At 46.6% G+C, this 24,518-nt stretch overlaps 1 protein-coding gene across 1 annotated transcript in view; it reads left to right on the forward strand.

Annotated features, from left to right (window-relative positions):
• The window catches only part of SYNJ2 (synaptojanin 2), a 745,535-nt gene that overhangs the window by 215,224 nt on the left and 505,793 nt on the right, over positions 1 to 24,518 (forward strand). Inside the window, exon 3 of the mRNA XM_086927319.1 lies at positions 15,659 to 15,929. Within this exon, the coding sequence (XP_086783445.1) occupies positions 15,659 to 15,929 (271 nt within the window). The remainder of the gene's footprint in view (positions 1 to 15,658; positions 15,930 to 24,518) is intronic.

A 24,518-nucleotide genomic window follows, 5' to 3' on the forward strand; every position in this document is an offset into this window, starting at 1 on the left:
GGTAAATTGTGCAGCTCATTTGAAGGGCTGCTTGCCACTTGTAAAGTAAGCAGCCTTTTGCACTTGAAGCAAGTGGGGTGGTGTGATCATTTCCTCCCATTATTTTTAGGGACACAGTGGAAGCCTTTTCAGGAGTACATTCTGCTGTTTTTGTACCGCATTGCTATTTGGAAGGGTTGCAGTGTATACTAGGCCCCTTTTGTAAATACCATTTGTTTTCTTAATACTATTGACACTCACTTGATCCTCCGATGGATCTTGTATTGGGCCACTGAGGAGTTGGACATATGAGATCTAACATCCGGATATCCATTGAGGATCAGGAATTGAATATCCAATTCACAAATTTGTGATTAAATTCATGTATATGACTCAACACCAGACTATATAAATAAAGGATTATTACTGCTAGTCCAAACCTTCTAAATGAATTTTACTAGACTAAAATTATGTAAACCAATAATTCTGTTAAGGCAGTACAAAATAATAACATTAATACCTGATGATCAAGTCTGTCAAAGAGCCAGCTAGCCAAACACACACACTGTCCATCCATCAAACCAAGTATAATATAATCCCCCAGTTCCAGGGTGACCTCCTAGGTCACCCCATTGTGTCAAACCACTCAGTCCATTGGACAGTTAGTATAAGATGATTGTGATACAGCATAAAGGTAGAAACATATTCTAGAAAGAGGTGTAACTGTTCACGTAAGTTGTCAGATCATCCGGTATATGTAAACTTCCAAACAATGATCCTTTAGCAACAGACACATGAATGAATCCCATTTTAGCTGTTCCCAAAGTATCAACTTTTGTTGCAATAATCCTTGTAAGTGAGTGAGAACACCTCTAGTAAGACACAGTTTCGCTTCACATTGAACGTTTAGGAAAGCTTCTCATGAGTGTAAGACAAAGTAGAGTAAACGCAGGCCTATTATAAAGCTAACTTAAAATATGCAGACTATAAAGTAATGAATATATACATATATACATTGCATAGGGTAAACCAATAGCCCAAAAATCATTTCAACTTATTTGCACTCAGAACATATTTGTTGTATTGCAAAGATCACATGTTACTATGACACATTACTGTACTTTCAAAGTACCAACGTGTAAAATTGTTTCAAAGTATAAAATATTAATCTCATTTCAAGTGGTGTATATTCAAATATACATGAAGGTTATTGTCTAAGGGTTTCAGGGGGGTTATGCTAATTATTTTGCTTTCCTCTGGTGGACAATTTTTTCACATATGCAGAAGAAGAAATTCAGAACGGGAATCCACTCTTTCGTTAATTTCTCATGTTTCTTTAATGTGTGGTTAGTGCACATTTATTCATCGGTTTCTCAAAACTTCATAATCAGTTTATGTGTCAGGCTAAGGTTCTGAGAGCGTTTCATCTGTATCAGGAACAAATCCCACAGCCCCACTAATGGAGTCATTTACACAATGTTGGGTTAAAATCAGCACCTTATTTGCTAGTGCTCCGGTACTTTTCTCTTAATGCAAAAGTTAATTAACTATACTAAAACTCCTTTGTACACATTACCTCTGTTTTTATACAGCTCTCCACATACATATCCCTGAATGACAAGATAGCCATATATTAGTTCATGACTATTCAATTTTTTCATAACAATGGCCTCGCTGTGAAAAGTAAACGTCCCTTTTTAGGTCTGGCTTGATTTTGCAGCCGTCTGGTTGACCTATATTGGCAATTCTTTCAAATTTTCATATAATGGGCTTTGGCTAGGCTATACCAAGAAGACTGTTACTCTCTCAACTTATGATATCAGCTGGAACTGCATCCTTCTATCTTCCATGAAGTGCTTCTGTTTGCAATGCACGAGGGATCATAGTCTAAACCATAAATATTTAACTGTGCTATTTGTCACATTCAGTTCTTTTTCTCATCCAGGTATTCTTTTTTTTATTTAAAAGTCATGCTGCACAGTGTAGGGGATGCTATACAGCATGACTATAAACATTGGCAAAACCAATAAGTCACAACAGTGATACCTGTTGGCTTTCTTTTACAATGTGTATTTTAACATGCACTTATGAAGCACTCACCTTTGCATTTAGATGTTTCTTACTCTGTTATATCTGTGTTGTCCCTGCACCTCAATTCACAATTTAGACAGTTATCTTTTGGAGCTTTTCACATCCCTTCTTGCCTCGTTATTTTACAACTGCTACACACTTCATTATTTCCTGTGAAAAATAATGTCGGATGTATTTATCAGTGGGTTATCTATGTAACCGGATCAACATTTATATCTTAAGAGATCTTGTTATCTTCTTTTTCTGTGACTGCCCCTCCTCTCAAGGTTGCTGTGTTGTTGGTTGCCATTTTCCTAAAAATTACTTGAACTATATATTATAACAATTTTGTCCTAATGAAGGCTCAACCAAGGTGACCCAAATATCAGGGGGTGCCCAAGCAATTGTTAACATTGGTTTAGCATGAACTTCATTTATAATTTTTGAACTGATATTTTGTACCCATTGATACAACGCCCGCTTATTTATTTATTTATTTTTTCAAAACCTTTATTGCACTTTGCATAGTACACAGCGGAATGCCTACAACCCAGAGGGCCGGCCGCTATCAGAAGATCGTTGTCTACATAGACTTTCAGCAAAGAGGATAGCAATACCACAGTAACCAGGAATTTGTGACGGAGCATACTGAAACAGTAAAAGTGCTAATCAAGCAATTATTCAATGCAGAAATTGAGGTTTTGATGGAGTTTTTTCGTTTTTTTGAAAAATAACAAACTCGTAACAACCAACAGTTAGGAATGACAGTGTGGTCTGACACGGATCAGTGCATGTCAAGTCTTCAGTGCCTCTCGGAAGTATGGGAACCTGACAGCCCTACACAGTGCGCGCATGCCTCAACTCACCCCACCCATCCCTACCCCCTTGACTCATTTGTCTACGCTCTACGATGAAACCCTCTACTTCAGCCCAGGCCTACATCTCACTCCCCCCTCCCGCCCAGGTTTAGCCCTCTTCCCCCTCATCGTCGGATTCATCCAGATCCTCCTCTCGCAAGGGTTCGCAGATGTCCCCCCTGTATTCATTCCATTTCAGCCATATCTTATTCCATTTCCCAGGGCAGGCGCGGTTGATGTACACTGCTCTCTCGGTCAACATCACCCGATCCATGTTCAAGCACCACTGGGACTTAGTTGGCAGTTCCGCTGTCCCCCAGCGCTGTGCTATGTCACGCTTCGTTACCATGAGCCCCGCCGTGACCCAAAGTTGCTCGTATCGGGTCAAGTCAGTAGGTTCCCATATATTTAATAAGCACCCCCTCGGGTCAGGTAGTATGGAGTGCTCTAATGCCTGTGAAATTGTGCGGTGTACTTGTTTCCAGTATTCCTGGATCTTGGGGCAGTCCCATATGGTATGGAAGAACGTGCCTTCCTCCCCACACCCACGCAGACAGTAGGGATGGGGCGCCCTGTGTATGCGATGCAGCATTGTCCGTGTATAGTAGACCCGGTGCAGGATCTTAAATTGCACCAGCCGCATGCGTGCCGAGATGCCTACTTCTTTAGGGGACCCAAGTGCTGCGTTCCATTCATGTTCATCCATGTCGTTAACCTCTCCCTCCCATTTCTCCTTCAGGTGTGATGTGGGTTCAGGGCTGTTATTGAGTAGCTTACGGTAGGTGAGGGAAGTCGCCCGTTCTAACATGTAATCTGTGAGTAGGCGATCTTCCAAGGGTGAGGACTCCGGGAGTAGTGTGTCTGTTGGAATGGCTGTAAGCAGTGCGTGACGGACCTGAATGTATCTGTAGAGTTCCCTGTCGTTGAGCTCATAGAGTTCTTTTAGTCGGGCAAAGGGGATCACTGCATTTCCCTCCCATAGGTCACCCACCACGGAGATGCCTATTGTGTCCCATTGTGCGAACCCCTTGGTGTTTCTCAGGTTGCCCAGTGCGCGAGAGTCCCACAGCGGAGTCATCCTCGTGATTCTCCCCTTCCATCCCAGGGCTGCCGTAGCTGCGTGCCATATCTGCACCGTTAACTTGGTGGGGCCGAGCAGAGTGCGCATCTTGCGTTGGTCATACAGTGGACCCAACAGACTATCAGCGCCCAGCTGTTCCCTGTCCGAGTGAAATGCTGGCTCGGCCTGCGGTGCGTGTATCCATTGATTAATGGGTTTCAATTGTGCAGCCCAATAATACAGTTTTAAATTCGGTAGTGCAATGCCCCCGCTATACCAGTCTCTGTGTAGCTTGGATTGTGCCACTCGCGCCGGTAGGTTACCCCAAAGCAGGTTAGAGACCAATGCCGCTACTTTCTGAAAGAATTTGGGTGGCACAGGATAGGGTGTATTGTCGAGGACGTATAAGAAGCGTGGTAACGCCATCATCTTGTAAAGCGCTGCCCTGCCGAGGAGTGTTAACGGCAGGCCGGACCAGAACTCCACGTCCCGCTTGAGTCTATCCAGGGGCGGCTTCAGATTCTTAGCTATGAATTCAGCCGGGTCCTTAGTGACGTGTATGCCAAGATATTTAAAAGAGGATCCCGCCAGTCGCAGCGGGCAATTATCGTCGAGGTCCGGAACCGGACCCCGTAGGACATATATCTCTGACTTGGACCAATTTAGCATGTAGCCGGAAATCCTGCCGTACGTGTCACAAATGTGTAACAAGGCCGGTATTCCCTCCTCGGGGTCTGTTAGATACAGTAGCATGTCGTCTGCATAGAGGGACAGACGGTCTTCCAGACCCCCGGTCCCTGGTATACCCTTGAGGAGGGGGGAGGCTCGTATGAGAGTCGCGAGGGGTTCCAACGAGATGGCAAATAACAGGGGTGACAAAGGGCAACCCTGTCGCGTGCCCCGTCCCAGCGGGAAAGTACGGGAGATGTGGCCGTTCGCCACCACCTGAGCTACCGGGGCTGTGTACAGCAGTTTGACCCACGCTAGAAAGCGAGGCCCGAACCCCATATGTGTCAGCGTTTCGAAGAGGTACTCCCACTCCACCAGGTCAAATGCCATTGTGGCATCAAGTGCCAGGATTACTGCTGGGGTGGTGACGGTGTCCGCTCTGGCCAGGATACCATGTAGTCGCCGCAAATTCAGCGCTGTGTTCCTGTGCGGCATAAACCCGGACTGATCCGGGTGTATAATCGAAGACAGATGGGGCAGGATCCTCTGTGCCAAGAGCTTGGCCAAGATTTTCACCTCCGCGTTTAATAAGGAAATTGGTCGATAGGAGGAGCAGTCCTCTGGGGGTTTACCCGGCTTGGGGATTGGTACTATAGTAGCCTCACGTTGGTCCGGTGGAAGGGAACCCCTCTCCAAACATTCCTTGAACATCCCCAGTAGATGCGTGCTAAGGGTGTCTGGCATGACTTGATACCATTCTATGGGTATCCCATTCGGTCCCAATGCCTTGCCCGGGTTTAGTGCTTTAATGGCCAGCTGGATTTCATCGGCTGTGATGTCCGCCTCCAGCTCGCTCGACGCCTCCGGTGAGAGGGTCCGAACCTCGATCGGTGCCAAGAGCGCCCTGGCACTCTCAGGTGTAATTTTACGCGCCGGGGTGTACACTCATTCAAAATGGGTCGCAAGGAGTTCTGTTATATGCCTCGGCTCAGTGTGTGTCACTCTTTTAGACGTTGGATCCCCCTGGAGCTACCATCGCGTTTATCGAGCCACGCCAGCATTTTCCCAGCTTTGTCCCCCACTTCATAAATCCTGTTCTGAGTGTTCTGAGTGTCGGCTAAGAAACCCTTGACCACCACCCGTAGATGATCATTGTACAGCTGTTGCTGGAGGGTGAGTGCATGCAGGGCAGCGGGTGAGGGGTGAGACTCATGTGCCGCGGTCCGTTCCCTCAACGTAATCTCTAGGTCAGCTAGTTCCTGAGACTGTTGTTTCTTATGTCCGGTTATGGCGTTAATGGCTTGGCCCCGCAGAACCGTTTTATAGGCCTCCCAGAGCGTTGCCGGGGAACGCACTGAATGGGTATTTTCAAGAAAGTAGTGTTTCGTGGCGTGTTTGAGTGCCTTGCGAACCTGTGGGATTTTAAAGTAAGATGCGTGCATGGGGTATATGCGCTTACGTGCTCTCGTCTGTAGGGTAAGTGTCAGTGTGAGCGGTGAGTGGTCCGAAATACCACGAGGGTGAATCTCCATGGCGTCTACATGACAAAGGGCTTCCCCCAGTGACAGGAAATAATCGATGCGAGACAGGCTGCCATGCACCGCGGAGTGAAATGTGTATTGTTGCATGCCCGGGTGTAAGTGTCTCCAGATGTCTGTCATGGCCGTGGCGAATCGTCGAAAGTAAGTTTCCCCCCCTGTCTGGTTGGGGGAGGGGTGTTTATCCAGCTGTGGGTCGATGATCGCGTTAAAGTCCCCCCCTAGAATGGTCTCACCCTCGGGTAGAGCTAAAAGGAAGTCCCCTAGTCTTGGGAGGTGAACTGAATGTAAAGCCGGTGGGATATACACTGATACCAAATTAAAGAGTTTTCCCTCCCATTGTCCCTGCACGGCCGCGAAGCAGCCCTGATCATCCGTCTTAATTGATAGGGGCATGAAACGGGAGTTCTTCTGTATTAGAATGCCAGACCCCCTGGAGCCGGACGTGAAAGCAGAGTGGGCCCACATTTTGTAGCCTCGCCTATCCAAGGCCTTCGTAGCACCCCCCACCAGGTGTGTCTCTTGCAACAGGGCCACAGTAGGCCGCAGGCGCTTAATAGCAGTTAATACCAATCCCCGCTTAACCTTGTCCCCCAAACCTCTCACATTCCAGGACATCAAGGTCAGAGGTGGGCATTGTGTGTCAGAGTGAGTCACCCCCTCTGCCGGTACTGGATTATTAGCCATCATTAGGTACATGATGTAGTGCCCCAGAGATGTAACCAGTTTATCGGCTGCGTTGTCACGCAGCAAAGCGTTCGGAATCATCATGGGGGCATAGTGTCACTGTCCGTTCCCAGCAGTGTGTTCTTATTCCCATAAGTACTGAAACATTTTCTTCGACCCAGTATGCACATTCCCAACATAAACAGTTCAAAACAAACCCCCCTCCCTGCCCCCCTGCTTAACGGACCTTCAACTGCCCGCCACCCCAACTGAGCAGAGTGCTTTACCCATCCCAAAACCAGAGTACTTGCGTGTAGGGGGGAGAGCGTCTCCCCAGGCAGGCGGCTTCCCTGAAGGCTTTAGGGGCAGCCATGTCAGCGTCTACGTGCAGCTGTGGAAAGTATAAGTCATTGCGGCAGTCGTCGACTGTTCATTGTCCAGAGTCCGAGCTCGGGTTCAGTCTTCCCCGCCCCCTCCTTCGAATCCATGGGAGGGCGAGTGTTCCGTTCCCTCCACCCGACCCGATGTTTGCGAGCCAGGTCTGCTGCCTCCTCCACGGTCTCGATCCGGTCTGTGTGTTTTGCGCTGTCGTCCTACGGTGTGCCAGCCCTCCAGCCAGTCCCGGGCTGCTTCAGGAGAGTCGAAGATCCACACTTTTTTGTCCGCTACCACCCGCAGTTTAGCCGGGAAGAGCATTGAGTACGGCAGTTCTTTGTCTCTCAAGGTCTTTTTTACTTCCAGGAACGTCCTCCTTCTCCTAGACACCTCCGCCGTATAGTCCAGGAAGAAAGCAATCTTCGAGTTCTGGATTTGGACGGCCGGTGCCACTCTAGCGGCCTGCAGAATGGCGTCCCGATCTCGGAAATTGAACAATCGAGCCAGTATCGGTCGCGGTGCGGCCCCCGACTTGGGTTTTCCTCCCGGAACGCGGTGCGCCCTCTCGACGGAGAAGAAGTTTGAAAGTCCCTTGGGCTTGAGCCGAGTTTTGACCAAGTCCTCCACGTAGAGGTCCAGTGCCCCCGTGTCTTCTGATTCCGGCACACCTAAAATTCGGACATTGTTGCGTCGGGAGCGCCCTTCCTGGTCGTCCAGCTTGTCCCTAAGCAGCTTGTTATCGGTTTGCAGACGTTCTACTGCTATTTGCAATTCGGATACATCCTCAACCAGTGATTTAGTGACCACCTCGACCTGTTTGACCCTCTCGTTCATCTTTTGGAGATCCGCTCTTATCAAGGTGACTTCTGTTGCTGTGGCACCCACCGTCGTTTGTACTTGGGCCAGCGCTGCCAGGACATCATCAAGTGTGGCCTTCCTTGCCCCCTCGGTTTCGGCCGTTTTTCCGGCGGCTTTGCGTTGGTCTTGGGGTGGTGAGTGCCTCTCATATGCGAATTTGTCCAACTTGGCCTGGGTTGAGTTGTTTCTGGGGCCCCTGTTCGACATGGTGTCGCCGTGAATTAGACTGCCAGATGGTTAGAATGATCGTGCGTGGGTTGTGCATGGCCTCTTCTATGCGTTCCGGCGGCGGGCCTCGTTGCGGTATATGGTCGCTGCAGTGGGGGGTGGTGTCCCCTCCCGTTATGCCGTCGTGTTATGCTCTCTTGGAGATTGCGGTCAGGTCAGGCGCTGAGTCGCCCCCAGCAATGGGTTCAAAGGGGGGGGCCAGGCGGTGCGCTGCTAGTTGTGACCCACACCGGCTGGGGCCGTCGTGGTGCTCCTCTCCTCAGTGTCCCCGTGATGTAGGTGCCGCCCAGGCTCTCGCCCCACTTGGTGGCTCAGCGTGCGTATGGCTCCCGGTCTCCTGTCGGGAGGTCCGCAATTTCTACCACCCTCGCCCGCAGCGGTCGCGGTGTAGCTTTGCCTGTCGCTGTGTGGCTTCGTTGGTCGCTGCTGGGGCCTGGGGCAGTCTGTTGTTGTGGCCGGGTAATGGCGGCTCTGGGTTGTGCCTGCGCAGCTCCCTTCGCGCTACAGGCGGATCCGTTCAGGACCGGGGAGTGCTGACGGGCCGTAGTGTTGTCCGCCCGTGTGTTCGGGTGGACGCGAGGGGAGCTTTGCGGTGTTTCCCGGGGTGACGCGCTCGGAGAGCCGGCGCTTCCCGACACTCACCCCCGCCTGCAGGCCACTTCCGGCCGGACTCAGTGGCACCGCCAGTCCGCGGCTTCATGGCTGCATTCAGGCCCAGCTCCTCCTCCGCCTTCCGAGAGGGAGATTCTGCCCGTTCGGGCCGCCGCTGCTCCCAGGAATTTCAGCGCTGCTCGCCGCACGGACACTGGGTCCGGTCCGCCCCTTTCCGCCGGCAAAGATCAGGATTATGTAACGGATTATCGCGGAAAGCCGCCTCTGCCCAGGAGCCTCCCTAAGCTGCGGCCGCCATCGTTGGCTGCTAGCCACGCCCCCCCGCTTATTTATTTTTTACATTCTTTTTATTGCAGTCAAAAAAATATTGCATTACACCACCACATGACATAAGCTTTATATCAACATACCATATTATCACATGGACGACTCTACAGTTCTCAAGGTATAGTATAGCTCCCCCCCCCCCCCTCTGCTGTCTCACTTTATTCCTTCCCATCCTCCAAGTCCTCTTTTCTTATTGAAGCCACTGGGGCTGTGCAAGGGAGGCCCCTATACTCATTCCATTTATTCCAGACCTTTACCCCACTTCTGGAGAAAGCCTCTATTTTGATAAACAGTTTCTTCGGCCACCATGCACCAGTCCATATCTTTTTTCCAATCGCCCCGTCTCGGGGTCTCTTTGCCCCAATTACGTGCTATGTTTCTTTTAGCGATTATCAGAGCTAACGACGCATTGATTCTCTCCCCTCTTCCCAGGTTTGTTGCCTCCCACACATTAAGCAGACACTGCTTAGCAGACAATGGCAACTCAACTCCATACAATCCACTTAGACATTGAGTTAGAATAGTCCAGTATGATTAGATTTGTGGACAGGCCCAAATTATATGGAAAAACGTTCCCTCCTGGCTGTACCCCCTCCTACAGAGAAATTTGGATGTCTGCCCATCTTTGCCAATGTAGTGCATGAGAGGTATGTTCTATGAAGTACTTTAAGTTGTATGAGGCAGAAACGAGATCGAATAGCAACATCTCTAGGGGAAGAAAGTGCCTCAGGCCAATCGTCCTCCTGCGTGTCTATAATGTCTCCCTCCTATTTCTGCCATAACTTTGTCAACCTATCAGGGGCATTATGAATCAATTTCCTGTATGTCAGCGAGATCGCTTTTTTAGTTATGTGTTCCTCAAGAAGTCTATTCTCCAAGGGTGTCAATTCTGGCAGCACTTCTTCCCTGGGTATCACTGCACTCGAGGCGTTGTGGAGTTGTCGATATCGGAATGTCTCAACGGGAGCCAACTTATCTGATCTCTGTAGGTCTGTAAAGGGTCGTATTCCTGCTAAAGAGTAAACATCCCCCACCTTCAAGATTCCTAGTAGGTCCCACTTATCTAATCCCTGTTTCTTCCCCAAGTAAGACCGAGTCCCATAGGGGTGTAGCAAGTGTAATCTTGTTTTTCCATCCCAACTGCTGGTGTGTAGCGTGCCAGACATGTACTGTCAGTGGCGTAGGCCCCACCAGGTAGTGTACTGCTTTTGGTGCATATAGCGCATACAACTACCCCCTTGATTGCAGTGTCGGTCTGTCCATATGGTATGCTGGCTCTGTCATTGGTTGGTGGCCCCACTGGTTAATGACTGTCAATTGCGCAGCACAGTAGTATGCCTGGATGTCAAGAAGTACGATTCCGCCTTTAAACCAACCCGAAGTTAATTTATTGAGCGCGATTCTGGGGGAACCTCCATACGATAACAAGGCTCTGACTTCACTCTGTATATCTTTAAAGTAGCTATCTGACACTGGAAAGGGGGAATTCTGCAGGACATACAGAAAATGTGGCAGTGCCATCATTTTGAAAAGGGCCGCCCTACCCAGTAGGGAAAGCGGCAGGGTTCGCCAGTGTTGCACATCTCCCTTCAGTTGGCGCAGGGGACTTGGGTTTGTTGTTTTAAATACATCTTGATTGAATGTGATAAATATTTCTAAATAACGAAATCCTTCTGTTACTACCTGCTCCTCACACTCCCTCGGCATCCGAGGCGGTGGACCACATAGAACGAAGATCACTGACTTTGACCAGTGTATTGTATAGCCGGAATATCTCTGGAATGTTGCGAAGATATTAAGTATTCTCGAAATGGAGAATTTAGGCGCTGCTACGTATAGGAGAATATTATCTGTGCAAAAGGATATTCTGTCTTCCCAATCTGCCGTCCAGCGGCCTCGGATCAGTGGGTCACCCCGGATCCAAGCCACCTATAGTTTCCAGCACTAGTGCAAATAGCAATGGTGAGAGGGGGCAGCCCTGTCTAGTTACCCGTCAAAGCGGGAAGGTTTGTGACATCCTACCATTCACCAAACTTGTGCAAAGGGGCCCGTGTATAGGAGGCAAATCCAGGTCAAAAACTGAGGCTCCACGCCGTGGTGCTCGAGGACTGCAATTAGATACAGCCACTCAATGATATCAAATGCCATGCGAGCGTCCAGGGACAGGATAGCTGTGTCCTCCTGGATTAAGTTGGCCCGTCCTAGGACACCATGGAGGCTTCTAAGATTGAGAGCCGTATTACGGCCTGGAATAAACCTGTATTTGTCCGGGTGTAGAGGGACAAGACGGAGAGCCAACAGTTTGGCTAGAACTTTTGTTTTTAGCAGGGAAATAGGATGATTTGAATTACATTGGTCAGCTGGTTTACCCTCTATACGAATTACAACTATTGTTGGAAAGCGCTGGTCTATGGGGAGAACACTAGTGTCCCTGCATTCTTCGTACATGTTCAGGTGGGGCACTATGTGGGAGGCTGTTATTTTATACAGCTCAATTGGGATCCCATTGTGGCTGATTGCCTTTCCTGATCACAGTGCCATGATTGCCTGTTGTACTTCCTCACAGGTAAGGTCTCCATTCAAGGCCTGGACATCCTCTGGCGTAAATTTATTCTATTGTCAATCTTGAAGGAGATCCAGTGCATCTTGTGTGGTGAATGCCGTCTCGGATGTGTAAACTCCCACATAGAAGGTCACAAACGTGTCCGCTATTTCCTGGGGGTCAGTGATCCTCACACCAGTCGGCAGTTGAATGGAGGCCACCCAGCGACTGGCTTTTTCTCACCTGTCGAGCCAGGCTAGAAGTTTTCCAGCTCTATCCCCTTGTTTGTAAATTCAGTAATGTCGTCATGATCAGAGCACTAGCTGTATCGGTCGTCAGATCTCTATATTTCTGTGTTTAAGGCCCAGGAGGTGCCTCGTGTTATCATTTTGGTGTATCCACTGTACTTCAAGGTCGAAAATGCTGCTCTCCAATCTCTCATCTCTTAGTGTTGTGGAGTGCCGGTGGGACGTATATTGAGAATATGTTTATCTGGCCCCGTATCTGCTCAGGTTTTTTCAACCATAAATGGGAATTGTTTCTTGAGGAGTATCCCCACCTCTCTGGATTCCGAGCTGAACCTCGAGTGGGCCATCATTTTATAGCCCCCTCGGTCTAGTGTTCTGCATGTTTTCCCCAGAAGATGGGGCTCTTAAAGGAGTACTACTTTCTGGGGCGTATCTCTTCAGGAATTGGAGGACTTTACCAAGCTTAATTTTATATCCCCAAGCCATTCACATTCCCCAAGAGTAGATGAATCTCACGGATTTTCATAGTGAGCATGGGTAGTGTGCGTTGTGAGTTGGATTTTGTATTGATGGTGGATTGTGGTATTCCCCATTTGTTAGAGGGAGAGGAAACAGTTCTAACAAAGAATAAGTTGAGTGTGTTTGATAGAAGGTGGTAGCAATATGTGTTGATGGTGCAATCTGACAAAACTTAGGTGGTTTAATAAACAAACCTTGCAGGTGAACAATACTCCTCTGAATCCCCATATCCCATAAACAAACCCTCCACCCCGCATCCCTGCCTGACGGACCTACAACTGCCCACCTCCCCCATCTTAGCAGAGTGCCTGTCATCCCTCCCTGATCGAAAACCTGGTAGGGGCTGTGTACCGCTGCAAACCAGTTACCCGTCCATAATCGTTTTCTTGTCTCTCGGACTATGCTACTCCTAGGTAGGAGTATTGGTATGAGGGCCCTCACAGTTCACTGCGTTTCCCCGCAGTGTGGTGTCTGCTCAGACTTAACGATCCACCCAGGACCTCGTTTCTTCTACCAGGTCTAGGAGGTCTGTTAGTTAACGGTGCAGCTGGAGGAAATTCTCCAAGACAAGAAAGCTCAAGTCCGATTCACTACCACTATCCCAACAATGACCTGATGAGGGTGCCCCCCCCCCCCCGTTTCGGTGCCACTGTCTCATTCCAGGAAAAGGTCAAAGTTTCTCTGTTTTGCTTCTCTCCGTGCATCTTTGCCGGGGAGCCTCCCACAGTCCGCCATCCTTAAAGCTAGGCCAACCCCTCCTCTGTAGAGTAAAAAATAAGGCCTTCCCCCCGTAGCGGTGCTGGTAAAAGCATGAAGAATTTCAGTCCCTTTTCTCTCAGTGCTTGCTTCACCACCAGGAAGTTGCGTCTTTGTTTTTGCATCCTCAGGGTGAAGTCCGGAAAAAAGGTTATTGGGGCATTTTCGTATTGTATTGGTTAGGCAATGCAGGTCGACTGTAACACCTCATCGCGGTCCTTGAAGTTAATGAGAAGAGCAATGATAGGCTTGGATGGCGCACTGGGCTGGGGCCTGCCTCCCAGCACTCTGTGTGCTCTCTCTTCTGAAATGAACTTTGAGAGGCCTCTTGCCTATAGATATTTAAGGATCAGATCCTCAACAAACAAGTCTGTAGCAGAGCCCTCTGCTTTCTCAGGGACACCCAAAATGTGTATATTGTTACATTGTGATCTACCTTCAGAGTCTTCTAGTCTTATTCAAGGTGTGCAGTAGTTGTTAGGGGGTCTTTGACTTGGTCTTTGAGGGTTTTGGTGTCCTGTTGTAGAGTTACCGTTTTGTCCTCCACCTCCTGAATCCTACCACTCATGTTCCGGAGATCTGTGCGTATCAGGGACATCTCCATCGTCACTTTATCTATGCGCCCCTCTAGCCCTGTTCTAACCCTTTGTATTGCTGCTATTATATCCTTGAGAGATATGACGCTGTCATCAGGTAGTAGAGGAGGCACTTCTGAGATTGCGTCTCCAGCCCTTCCTGCCCCTAGGGAAGTATTTGTCGAGCTTCGTCTGGTGTGTACTGTTCATTCCTCCTCCTCCCGTCATGTCTACTCGGTATGAAAGGGGAGGGGGTTTGACCCCAGGTTACACTCTGCCACCAGAAAATTAGATTCTCTGAGCGGCCTGTCAGGTTTCTCCTGGTTCTGCAACCCCCCCACCCCCAACTATTTACTGGGAATTTCCCCAATTGATCTTCTATGGGCCTTCCTTTTCTCTTCGTGGCACCTTGTGTGAGGGGGGTCTAGGGGCTCCGGAATGTCGGAGTAGATGCAGAAATCCACGGCAATTAAAACGTAGCAGTTAGACTCTGTTTAACAAACACTGAGCACTTGATGCCAGCACTATATCGCAGGTGATCGCGATTTGTGTAAAGGATTGCGCCTTTTGTCTCGCAGCGGAGGAGGCAGGGTCAAAATCAGTATATTGTTGGGCCTTCGCGCTTTGCGGGCCTGCCCCTTCCCAATTGTGCGTGGGGATGTACTCCCTCTTGACGACTGCCCCACTGCGCTCCATACCAGTGTTGCGGGCCGGGATGCACAAGGGACTTCAATTGCCTTGGGGTTTGGGCTTATACATGCCTTTTTCTCCAATGCTGCACCTCCGGTCGGGCCCTGCCGCTGGTCCGGGGGTCACGCCTCCTTCATCTCAGGCCGGACTTGTGTGGCACCTCTACGGGGAACTTAATAGCAGTCCCCTGCTACTGTTTAATAATTGCAAGCTTGCCACAAGGTCATTGGAGATCTCTGCTTTACGGCGGAGTAGCACGGAAAAACGCCGTCCTCAGCCCCACCTCGCTCTCGAGCTTGCAAGGTTGGGGTCTCCGGTCACCTCGAGGAACTGATGTCCTCCGGACAGCTGCTACAATTTAGCTCGGGCCTCCGCTGTCACCTCGAGGCTGCACCTCCTGAGCCCAGAACAGGCCCATTCACTGCCCTAATAAAATGTTCCGCGACTGCTCTCCAGCATTCCTCAGCGCATGGTGCCATTGATAGGTGTTGGGAGAACGGATAGATGAGCGGATGTTGAAGGGAAGATCACTGGGTCACGGACCCACTTTAGCAAGACAAGCGGCCATGTTCTTCGGCAGTTGGCCACCTGTTATTTATTTTTGTTATAGTATAAATTCTTTTTGTATAGAAAATTCTTGAACCACTACATACATGTAGCCACTTATCATAACCCTAAAAATGAATCTAGTTCCTCCAACCATTCCCACCTCGCTTCCATTGCCCTGACCACATGCACCACCCATAGTCGCTTATTTAGTAGAAGGATAATTTATATTCCAGATGTCTACTTTCCTCCTTTTTCTAGCCGAATAGAAAATACTGATACTGTTGTGTGGAAGTGATGTACAGCAAGAGGGCTGAGTTGTTGTACTTCGAGAAGTGGTTGTGGGAATTTGCTGTCATTCATGCCTTTGTTTGGTCAATAGTGTTGTCATCAAATTATGAGATTTTGCCACTTAGCTTTTCAGGATTGAGCCTCAATTTAGGGCCTTTCTGAGGAGAACTATTGATAAATGTATTGTTAATGTATCCATTCTTCACTCACTTCTAATTTAGTGACAGTATTTTTATTACTTTTGTCTTTTAGGTAACATGAGGCTGCTTTTTCTGGTCTTAGTGACTGGCTGCACATCCATTGGAAAAATACTGGATGCCGAAGTTTACAAAATCACCAATATAGATTTCTGCCCCCTGCAGGAAGAAACCAAAGAGGAAGAGCGTGTCTCTGCCCTCAAAAAGATTCTTAATTCCGGAATGTTTTATTTTTCATGGCCAAACGCTGGATCAACCTTTGATCTGACAATTCGGGCACAGAAGATGGGTGACAACAATAACGATGCCGTTAACTGGTTTTTCTGGTTAGTACCGGTTTCTGTATCTGCTAACCATGTTTAAGAGTTTGTGTGGTCAGATAATGCCTACAAATACGACTAGACAACTTTACTAACTAATATGTACCCCTCGATTAAGGAAAACAGTATGTTCTTTACTGGTTTGATTTGCACCGTTTGCTAGTCAGGTAGTAGATCTTAGTATGTGGCATAATTAGCTTAGTGGGAAACAATACAAGTATGGTTATAAAGAAGTTGAAAAATCTAAGTTGGGCTATACTCCTCCTGCACAGGGCACATGAAGTCTTACTCTACAGAGGATAGAAACTCTTGATAGCAGGTAAAGTTTATGATGTCATTGTAACTTTTGAAAATTCTTAACTGTGGAAGTCTGTTGTGTATTCTTTAAGACTTTTAGGAGGTTACATATATTGAACTCACTCCTGCATGTATCTCTATGCTTCTGTTTCCCTTCGGATACCTAAAACTCTGTGATCTGCTGTTTCATCTCCTTTCTGCAACTCAAGAGAAGTTACCCAAATACTGGCTATGGTGACTAGTCGTCTTGCTTTTATTTATTCATAGCCTTCAGTTAGCGTGCATGTAGGTCAAGAGGGTGATTGCCCCTATTCTATCAGCTATAGAAACACCGACCTCTTATTGAGAGAGTCTGAACACTACAAGGGGAGTTTGGGGAGCAAGTGTGAAGCTGGAAAAGAAAGTGAGGGAATTATGCTTGCTTGCTCCTTTTGTTACTGGGGTCCGACAATGCAGCATCACTGGCAAACTGCCCCTATAACAAAACTGGCCTTCACCCTTACAGCCTCCAGGAGAAACGCCTGATGCCCGGTCCAGCCTGTCCGGCCCTGCCTCTTAGGTTCCCGAAAAATGTGATAGATGTATTTTTGTATACTCTTTTAGCCTTCTCTTTTTTTCTGAGAACCCAGGATGATTTCGCAGACCCATCCTTGGAGTTCAGAAGCTGGAAACGTGCTTATTGGTTCAGCCAGAATGCTAGCGAGGTTTGATCACCACCTATTTCACAGTTTCAATAAAATCGATGTCTAGGATTATTTGGTGGAGAGGGCCTCGACAATCATACGAGGTAATCTGCAAGAAAGATTACGGATTTTGAGTCCAATCCTTGAAGCAGGCATGTACGCAATTTCCTAAATTGGCTTGCACTGCAGCATGGAGAATGGGGTAAGATGTTGAGCGTTTGGCACCAGAAATGTTCTTGGTAGAACCATTTGTTACAGTCACTCGGTTCACTTATAGTCTAAGGGCCAGGTGTATGAAGCATCAATTGCTCCGATGTGGACTTTGTGCCCACAGAATGCTTTTTAAAAATACTTGAATCCAGTTTTAGAAGTCAGTAATCTTTTACTGACTGCTACAATGGGAATCTGACCCCATACCGAATCGCTATTCAAAAGGGGCGTGTTGTAGGTGTTCCTTCCAAGTACTGATTAGATATGCAGTGAATCAGTGTTCAACTTTATTTAAAGGAGATCAGACATGGTAATCCGCTGTTCTAGCAAGCCACATCCATGTGATGGCCAACAATTGGAGTCAGTCGCAAGTTATCACCTACCTCATTAATAGTTATGGTGGTACCAAGTCTTCGGGTGCTGGATTGTGTAAATCAAAACACAACACTGGGGATAGCGCTCAGAAGTCTAATGCAGGTTGACTGCAAAATAGCGACAAGCATTCAAATAATAAGCAACGCAGTTGCTGTTTCTACTGACCACAGCTTTGTCCTTGATCAGTCGAAGCGTGTAATGCTAAAATCCACTCATTTTTCCGTTAATTCTATACACTTTTTCTCAAAAAAAAATAATGGAAGCAAGAGCGTGTGACAGCAGAAGAACTAACACATACCAACTAAGAAGGTGCAGGATCTTCTAGTGGGAAAGTATGGAAGAAGTACTTGGGAGAAAGATGCAGTTAACACTAACAGGAACAGACTCTGTGGCTTCACTGTGCCAAATTCAAAGCCAAGCTACACTGTGCGAACATGTTTCAGCAGAAATGTGCAGTGTACCACATGGAGTAGCAGAATTATAGTACATTTAATATAGATGTAAAGGTGCAGTGATACTAAGGCTATACTGGTCTCTAAACTAGTATATCAACAAAATACAATAGATTGATAATATCGGGCTGCCCATGTTCTGGAACACATAATCATTTAGCAGTGTCATAGTAAACACATAAGCATTAAGACACGTATGTTGGTAAATTCACTTTTTCAAGTGCATCACCACTGTAGCTAGTTAATTATCTCTTCATCAGAGAGAGAAAATGAAATGTCGGTACAAGGTCTGTGGCTCTCTGCTTAGTGTAAACATTTCAGGAACATGCACAGGAAATAGAACTTTGTAGACCTCACCAGGAACAATCAAAGAAGTTCTGGGTATCTGGATAGGTTTTCAAGCTTTTCAGTGCACGATGCTTGCTGGCAACACGTGCTCTTTTGCACATGATCTTCTCAATGGCTGATCTGGGAGAGTATAAGTCTAAAAATGGCATATTCGCAACAGCGATATCTGACTTTTCCCCAAGCTTTTTACCAGGCATCTTTTAATTAACCTACAGAGAAGCTTAAGCACAAATTACCACTGAAACATTACTAGCCCATGCAATTGAATCTCGACAGAAAAACCAATACGATGCAGGGCAGAAAACCTGATCCTATAATTGGAACCCCAAAGGTCAATGCAGAAAATCAGTAGGGTGATCAAGATAATGGCGTAAAAGCGATGCAAGCCTTTCCCGAGGGATTTCGTTGCCTGTGGTAGGGTAAGCACTGACGTCATGGAGGGAACTACACATTAATCTAACTTTATCACCGCCCATCTCAAACATCTCTCTTCCATCCCCAATACCCCTGGACCTCTCCGCTGCCTTCCACACTCTTGACCACCATACATTGCTTTTGTCTTCACTCAATAGGAATTTCTGTATTTGCTTGTAATTTTTTCACTTTCTAAATCTAGCTGCTCCTTTACAGTTGTCTGGTATGCAGTGATATCTGTACCTGGCCCACTCCTTGTGGGTGTCCCACAAGTATCCGTTCTTTGCTCTCTTCTGTTGTCACTGTACACCACGGTTCCCAGTGACCTCATCTTCTCTTTCTGCTTATCATAAAACATCTATGCAAATCACACTGTAATCTCCTTCTCTATTCTAATATTCACAGCTTGCCTCCTAACACACATAGCTTCTGTATAATAGAAGCCGACGCGGGATGGCGGATGGTCACTTGTACTGAATTCATTTGCAAATGAAGTTCTCTTCTTCCCCTCCACCACTACACTTGCCCTCCATTCTACAACCCCAGTACAATAAATTTTTAATTATCAGTTAGAAATGTTGAGGTTGGCTTAAAGCCCATGGATGTAAGCTTCCATCACAAACACAGCCACCACGGCTCGTTTTCAATTGTTTAACCTACACAAAATCTGCTCATGGTCACCATTTAACACTGCAATAACACATATTACCTCGTTGGTATTCAGTAGACTTGACTATTGCAGAAATCTTCTGGCGGGCCTTTATAATCATTCCTACCAACCTTTAGACAAAATCATAAACTTTCCTATCCACATTCTTTTCAACCGACATAAGCACACCCTTGCTTCTAGCTCCTACCAACCAGCCGCTGTCTCCCCAACAGTATTGGGGTCATATATGAACTGCTGAAGTTGGTCTTTAAATCAATGTACAGTTTTATGGCTCCCCATCATTCTGACGCTCTACCAAGTTAAACAACAACTCAAAACCTATGGTCCACAAATGAAACTTTTTTTTACTTTATCCAAACCTCTGATGCATCCAACTTCTAAGCTTTTCAGGCTCATTTCGATGACATTTGCCACCAATGACCTTCTGTGCCCTCAAACCCTTCCAAGAATTCAGAATTGCACTCAATAGACATTTGCAGCAAAAAGAAACCCATGATGGATTACCACCCACTGTCACTGTAAATATTAACTCTCCCATTTACCCTTTAATTTCCCTTAGGCAAGCAAAATATATCTCTTATTTGCTTCTACTGTGTAAACAGCCAAGCAACAATTCCCTGTGTTCTGTTATCATAGCTATGTAAAACACTTCCGTTTCCTCAAGGCTTATAAATAATAAGGTCTGCATGGGGGGCACGTTTTCTTTATGGAGGAGCCAGTCCCTTCCTACTTGAACCACACAGTGTGCTTTCACTGCCCGGGGCTTTGTAAAACTTTGTATTGTCTTTCTGTTAAACTTCATGCATGTCTCTGGAAATGTTGTTATTGTTTACCATAGTTGTTTGTCTAACCAAAAGCTAAAGTTCTCCACCGTTCAGCTGGAGGAATGGAACACGTAGAGTCTTCTGGTGGTGACCTAGAATCTTATTTCAGCTGGAACCTAAGAGAAACTGGCCACACCTCATTAAGGAGGAGACCATCCTCTTTGCCAGCCTTCTGCTTAACCACAGTGGAGTGCTTACACTAACTGAAGAATGCAGCCCGGGCCTGGCCTATGATTATTTTATTTTAGTTAGCCTCCATTTGTATTCTAGAAACAGCTGAAAATATTTCCAGTTTGGGCAGAGGAATTCTGATTGCACCCAATGAGATTCAAGTATGCTTTCCCCACTCCACAGCTGCTTAAAGTGTATGTGCTTTCCCCCCTATGTGTCCTGTTAGCTCCTTCCCCAGGACCACAATCGGCTTCATGCCTCTCCATTTGGAAGGCCATCCCTGTCTATTTATATCTCGTCACCAAACAAATCTGACCCAATCCTCAATTCCCAGTTCTTAGTACCTCTTTTGCTTTATCTGTCATGAGATTTGCGCTATCACTGATTAAAAGTTAATACCGTTTCTCATAACTATTACAAATAGTAGGTGAATGAAGCATAGTAGTCTGCTCCAATATGTTGCCCTTATTTGTAGGAAGGGATTATGCTTTGATCAAATTATTTTGCAGGGATTAGGATTTCAAGGCTTTAGATTCAATTAGTCTTTTGCTACAATTGGGAGAAAACCATCCGAGGAATAAGTTATTATTTTGTGGCATTATTCTGAAAGTATAAACTGCAGTTTCCGAGATGATTTTTTTTTTTTTAGGTATATTCTGAACATTCCTTTTAAATGGTAAATCATATTTGCAAATCACTGCAAGAATCCAACACCGCCTGGCTAGTTATAAAAGTGAGAGGAAAATTAGGTAGGTCTAAAACGCCAAACAATGAGAAGGAGGCATTATAGAACTAAGGTTCAGTGAACTCAATAAAACTTTAACTGCACTTATAGATCATCATATCCATGTACTGATGAAAATCACATACTAACTAAACAAATCTTTACTAGAGAATAGGTAATAGAAAAGGCCCATACAGGACCTTGCCCATCCCTTGTAACCCATGGCCATTATCCCTTTACTGCATGCCCAGCCTAACCTCCATCTTTTGCAGTTTAGAGTGAAGTGTGTGTGCGTGCACCACCAGGAATAGGTTGAATCGGTTGTTGTTCCCTTGTGGCCTTGAACCTTACAATGTGAGACCAATTCAATAATGCTTCGCTAGCAAGATAAGAGTTGTATATAGTTTTTCTATTCTAAGTTCAGGAGACAGCATTTACATTAAGGGCAATGGTAGTCAATGGTTTTACGGTTTTTCGTTCATACGAAAGAGTAATGTAGCAACGCCCAGCCATTGTCATGCAATCTTCTACATAACTGGATACCCTACATTTCTTTGAGTGGTCATTTATTCTGCATTTTAATCACCAGGCTTTTTCATGCTTTATTCTGTCTCTTGGTCCCAGGTGTGTGTCATGTATACTTAGTGGAGTGTGACCTGGTATACTGAAAGGTATTCTGAAGCTGTGAATTACTATTGTTAATGCCTTGCAATGGCACATGAATCTAAATGCAGCGTAAATAATGAAATCTTCTTTGTCATTAAAGATGCTGCTTCATTTTTTGTGCAAATTCATGTTACACCCAAGTGCGGCTTGTACAGGTAAGAGCGGTGGGGTGCGTGGGAAGTGAGTCGAGGAACGACAACAAGGGGAAAAAAACAATTTAAAAAAGAAAACCACCTACCTCGAGCTCCCCGCATCGCCAACTCGGTGATGCGACAAGTGCAAAGTCAGTGGTTTTCTATTTTTAATTTTATTTTCCCTCGTCATCATCTGTCGTCTCCCTCCCCTCCCCGCCCCACTGCTCTTACCTGCACTGACTGCTTATGGTTACACCATGAGGCCCATCTAAAGGAGGAGGTGAGGCAACCATTAAAGTGAAAGCACGGTTTGAGGCGCTTTTACAAAAAAAGCATGTTTGTCAAGTTAACAAACAAATGCGTTTTGGTTGTAAAATCGCCCCATGCCGCGCTTTCACTTTATTAGCGGCGGCGCAATGCTTTCTTAAGATGCTGCTTGTATAAAGCAAGGGGCGTGGCTGCCATTAACATGAAAGCACAGCATGGGGCACTTGTAAAAAAAAAAAAAAGTTAAGTAATAGAAAACAAAATGCGGCCATGTTCAGCGCAGCAATTAAACCAAAGGCACGGTCGCCAATGTATCATGTGGTGTGCTGTGCTATGAAAAAAAAAAATAAAGCATTGTGGAAGAGCGTATCCTGCTTGCAACAGCAGGCAGGTGAACAACATTTCACCAAATAGTGCTCAGAAACTGTAATTAAAGCCTACCGAGTAACAACACATGTAGCAGGGGGTGTGCTCATTGGAGGTTACAAAATAGGACTAGGAGGTACTAAAGAGGCACTTGTAAGTCTATTTACTAATGAAAAGCCACAGTTTACAAAAGCCAATGACACAAGCCAATGAAAACTGTGGGCGGAGCTTCAAGTCCATACCTGAATACAGCATGCCTTGCAGAGCAGCACATTCGCTGCCCAGGCTCCCCTAAAAATGATGGGTGGAATACTTGAATTCTCAGCTTCTGGCTGGAGTTGCATTTCAGTCCATTTTTTGTGTCCACTGTGCCAGTCCAGAGAGAATCCAGCTTTATTCAGATCGGACTTGGCCATGCCCCAATAGGAACAGTCCAGTGTGAGATGCAAGGCTGGTTTCCTCTAAACTGAATCACATATTACCCCAGAATACTTTCAGCCTTTTTGGGCCTCGTCCATGAGCCGCAGTTTGAGTCAAATGACACAGCGGGGAGGTGACCCATGTTTTGACATATCCATTTTCTGGCTTATAGAAACAAAAAATTATAAATTAAATGCTTGAATCACTGGTAATTATTTGGGCTGCATTAAAGTTCCATTTCTTTTTCACCCACATTATAACTTCAGAAAGAACCATGCCATGTGTATAATTAGATTTAACAATGTTCCAAAAAATGAAAAAATACAACATCAATATATGCCACTCTTCATGGCTATTAACTCGTTAACCGCAGCACGAATTACGCCACGGTGCGGGAGTTTTATTGAGTGAGCGGGGCTGCGTCGGCCAACGGATGTGCGCAGAACTACCGAGGTAGTGCTCGCGACGGCTGTTGACCGACGCGTGCACCCAACAGGTTAAAACACACACCTGCTTCCGTTGCCCTCTCTGTTGGCCCCCTATTTCCTGCTTTCACCTCCTCCATGGTCGCCTCTTGTTTGAGCTTTTCTCTTTGATTGTGTTTTCTCTTTTGTGCTTTTCTCTTTGATTGTGCCTTTCTTTTGATTATGTCTGGTTTTTTTGTGCCTTTGTCTTTCATTGTGTTTTTCACCTTTTTGCTTTACCCTCATATACCTACCTACCTCCAGCTTCTGCAATATCATCACAGAATTAATTGCCCTCCTCGACCCTGGACTCCAAGGGCTACATCTTCCTCTTTGACCTCAACTCCCACCTCGATGACCATAACACCACCACCTACCTCCTCAACAGCATAAGCAGCCTTGGACTGACTCAAATCGGCCACAACCCCACGCACACAGCAGGACCATTTTCACCTCCAGTAATTGGGTCAAACACAGCCCCGTCACAGAATTTACCAATCCATCATTCACTTCAGCATCTCTAGCTCTCACACTGCACCCCCAAGATGGCACCCCCCACTACAGCTGGAGCAACATTTTAGAGACCAGCTTGGTGGACACCCTCAACACCTTCAACCCAGCTGTCGCACCCAACCTGGAACAGGGAATTAAGAACTTCAACACCTGGATCACCAACTGCAATGACAGCATCACCCCCATCAAGAGCAACAATCACAGAAGATCCTCCGAAAAGGCAACCTGGTACACCCAAGAACTCAGAACAGCTAATCATCTGGAGAGGAGATGGCATGCAGGCAAGGACACCCCCGACAGGGCAGCCTTCAAGACCTTCCTCAACCTCTACCACTGCCTGGTGAGGGCAACAAAGAAGACAGCCCTAGCCCCACACATTGAAATCAGCACCAACAACAGCAACACATTTTTCAACATCGTTAAGGAGTTCCCCAACCCGACTGACAGCAAAAACATCACACACTCACAAGAGCTCTGACAACCTCGCCAGCTTCTTCCATGACCAGATCGCCACATACTACAGAAACTTCAAAACCTAATCTACATCCATGAACTTCCTCGACTGATACGCCCATACTTCAACTGAGACAAACAACA

Source organism: Lissotriton vulgaris, chromosome 6, assembly GCF_964263255.1.
Source record: "Lissotriton vulgaris chromosome 6, aLisVul1.2, whole genome shotgun sequence".
NCBI classification, from domain to species: Eukaryota; Metazoa; Chordata; class Amphibia; order Caudata; family Salamandridae; genus Lissotriton; species Lissotriton vulgaris.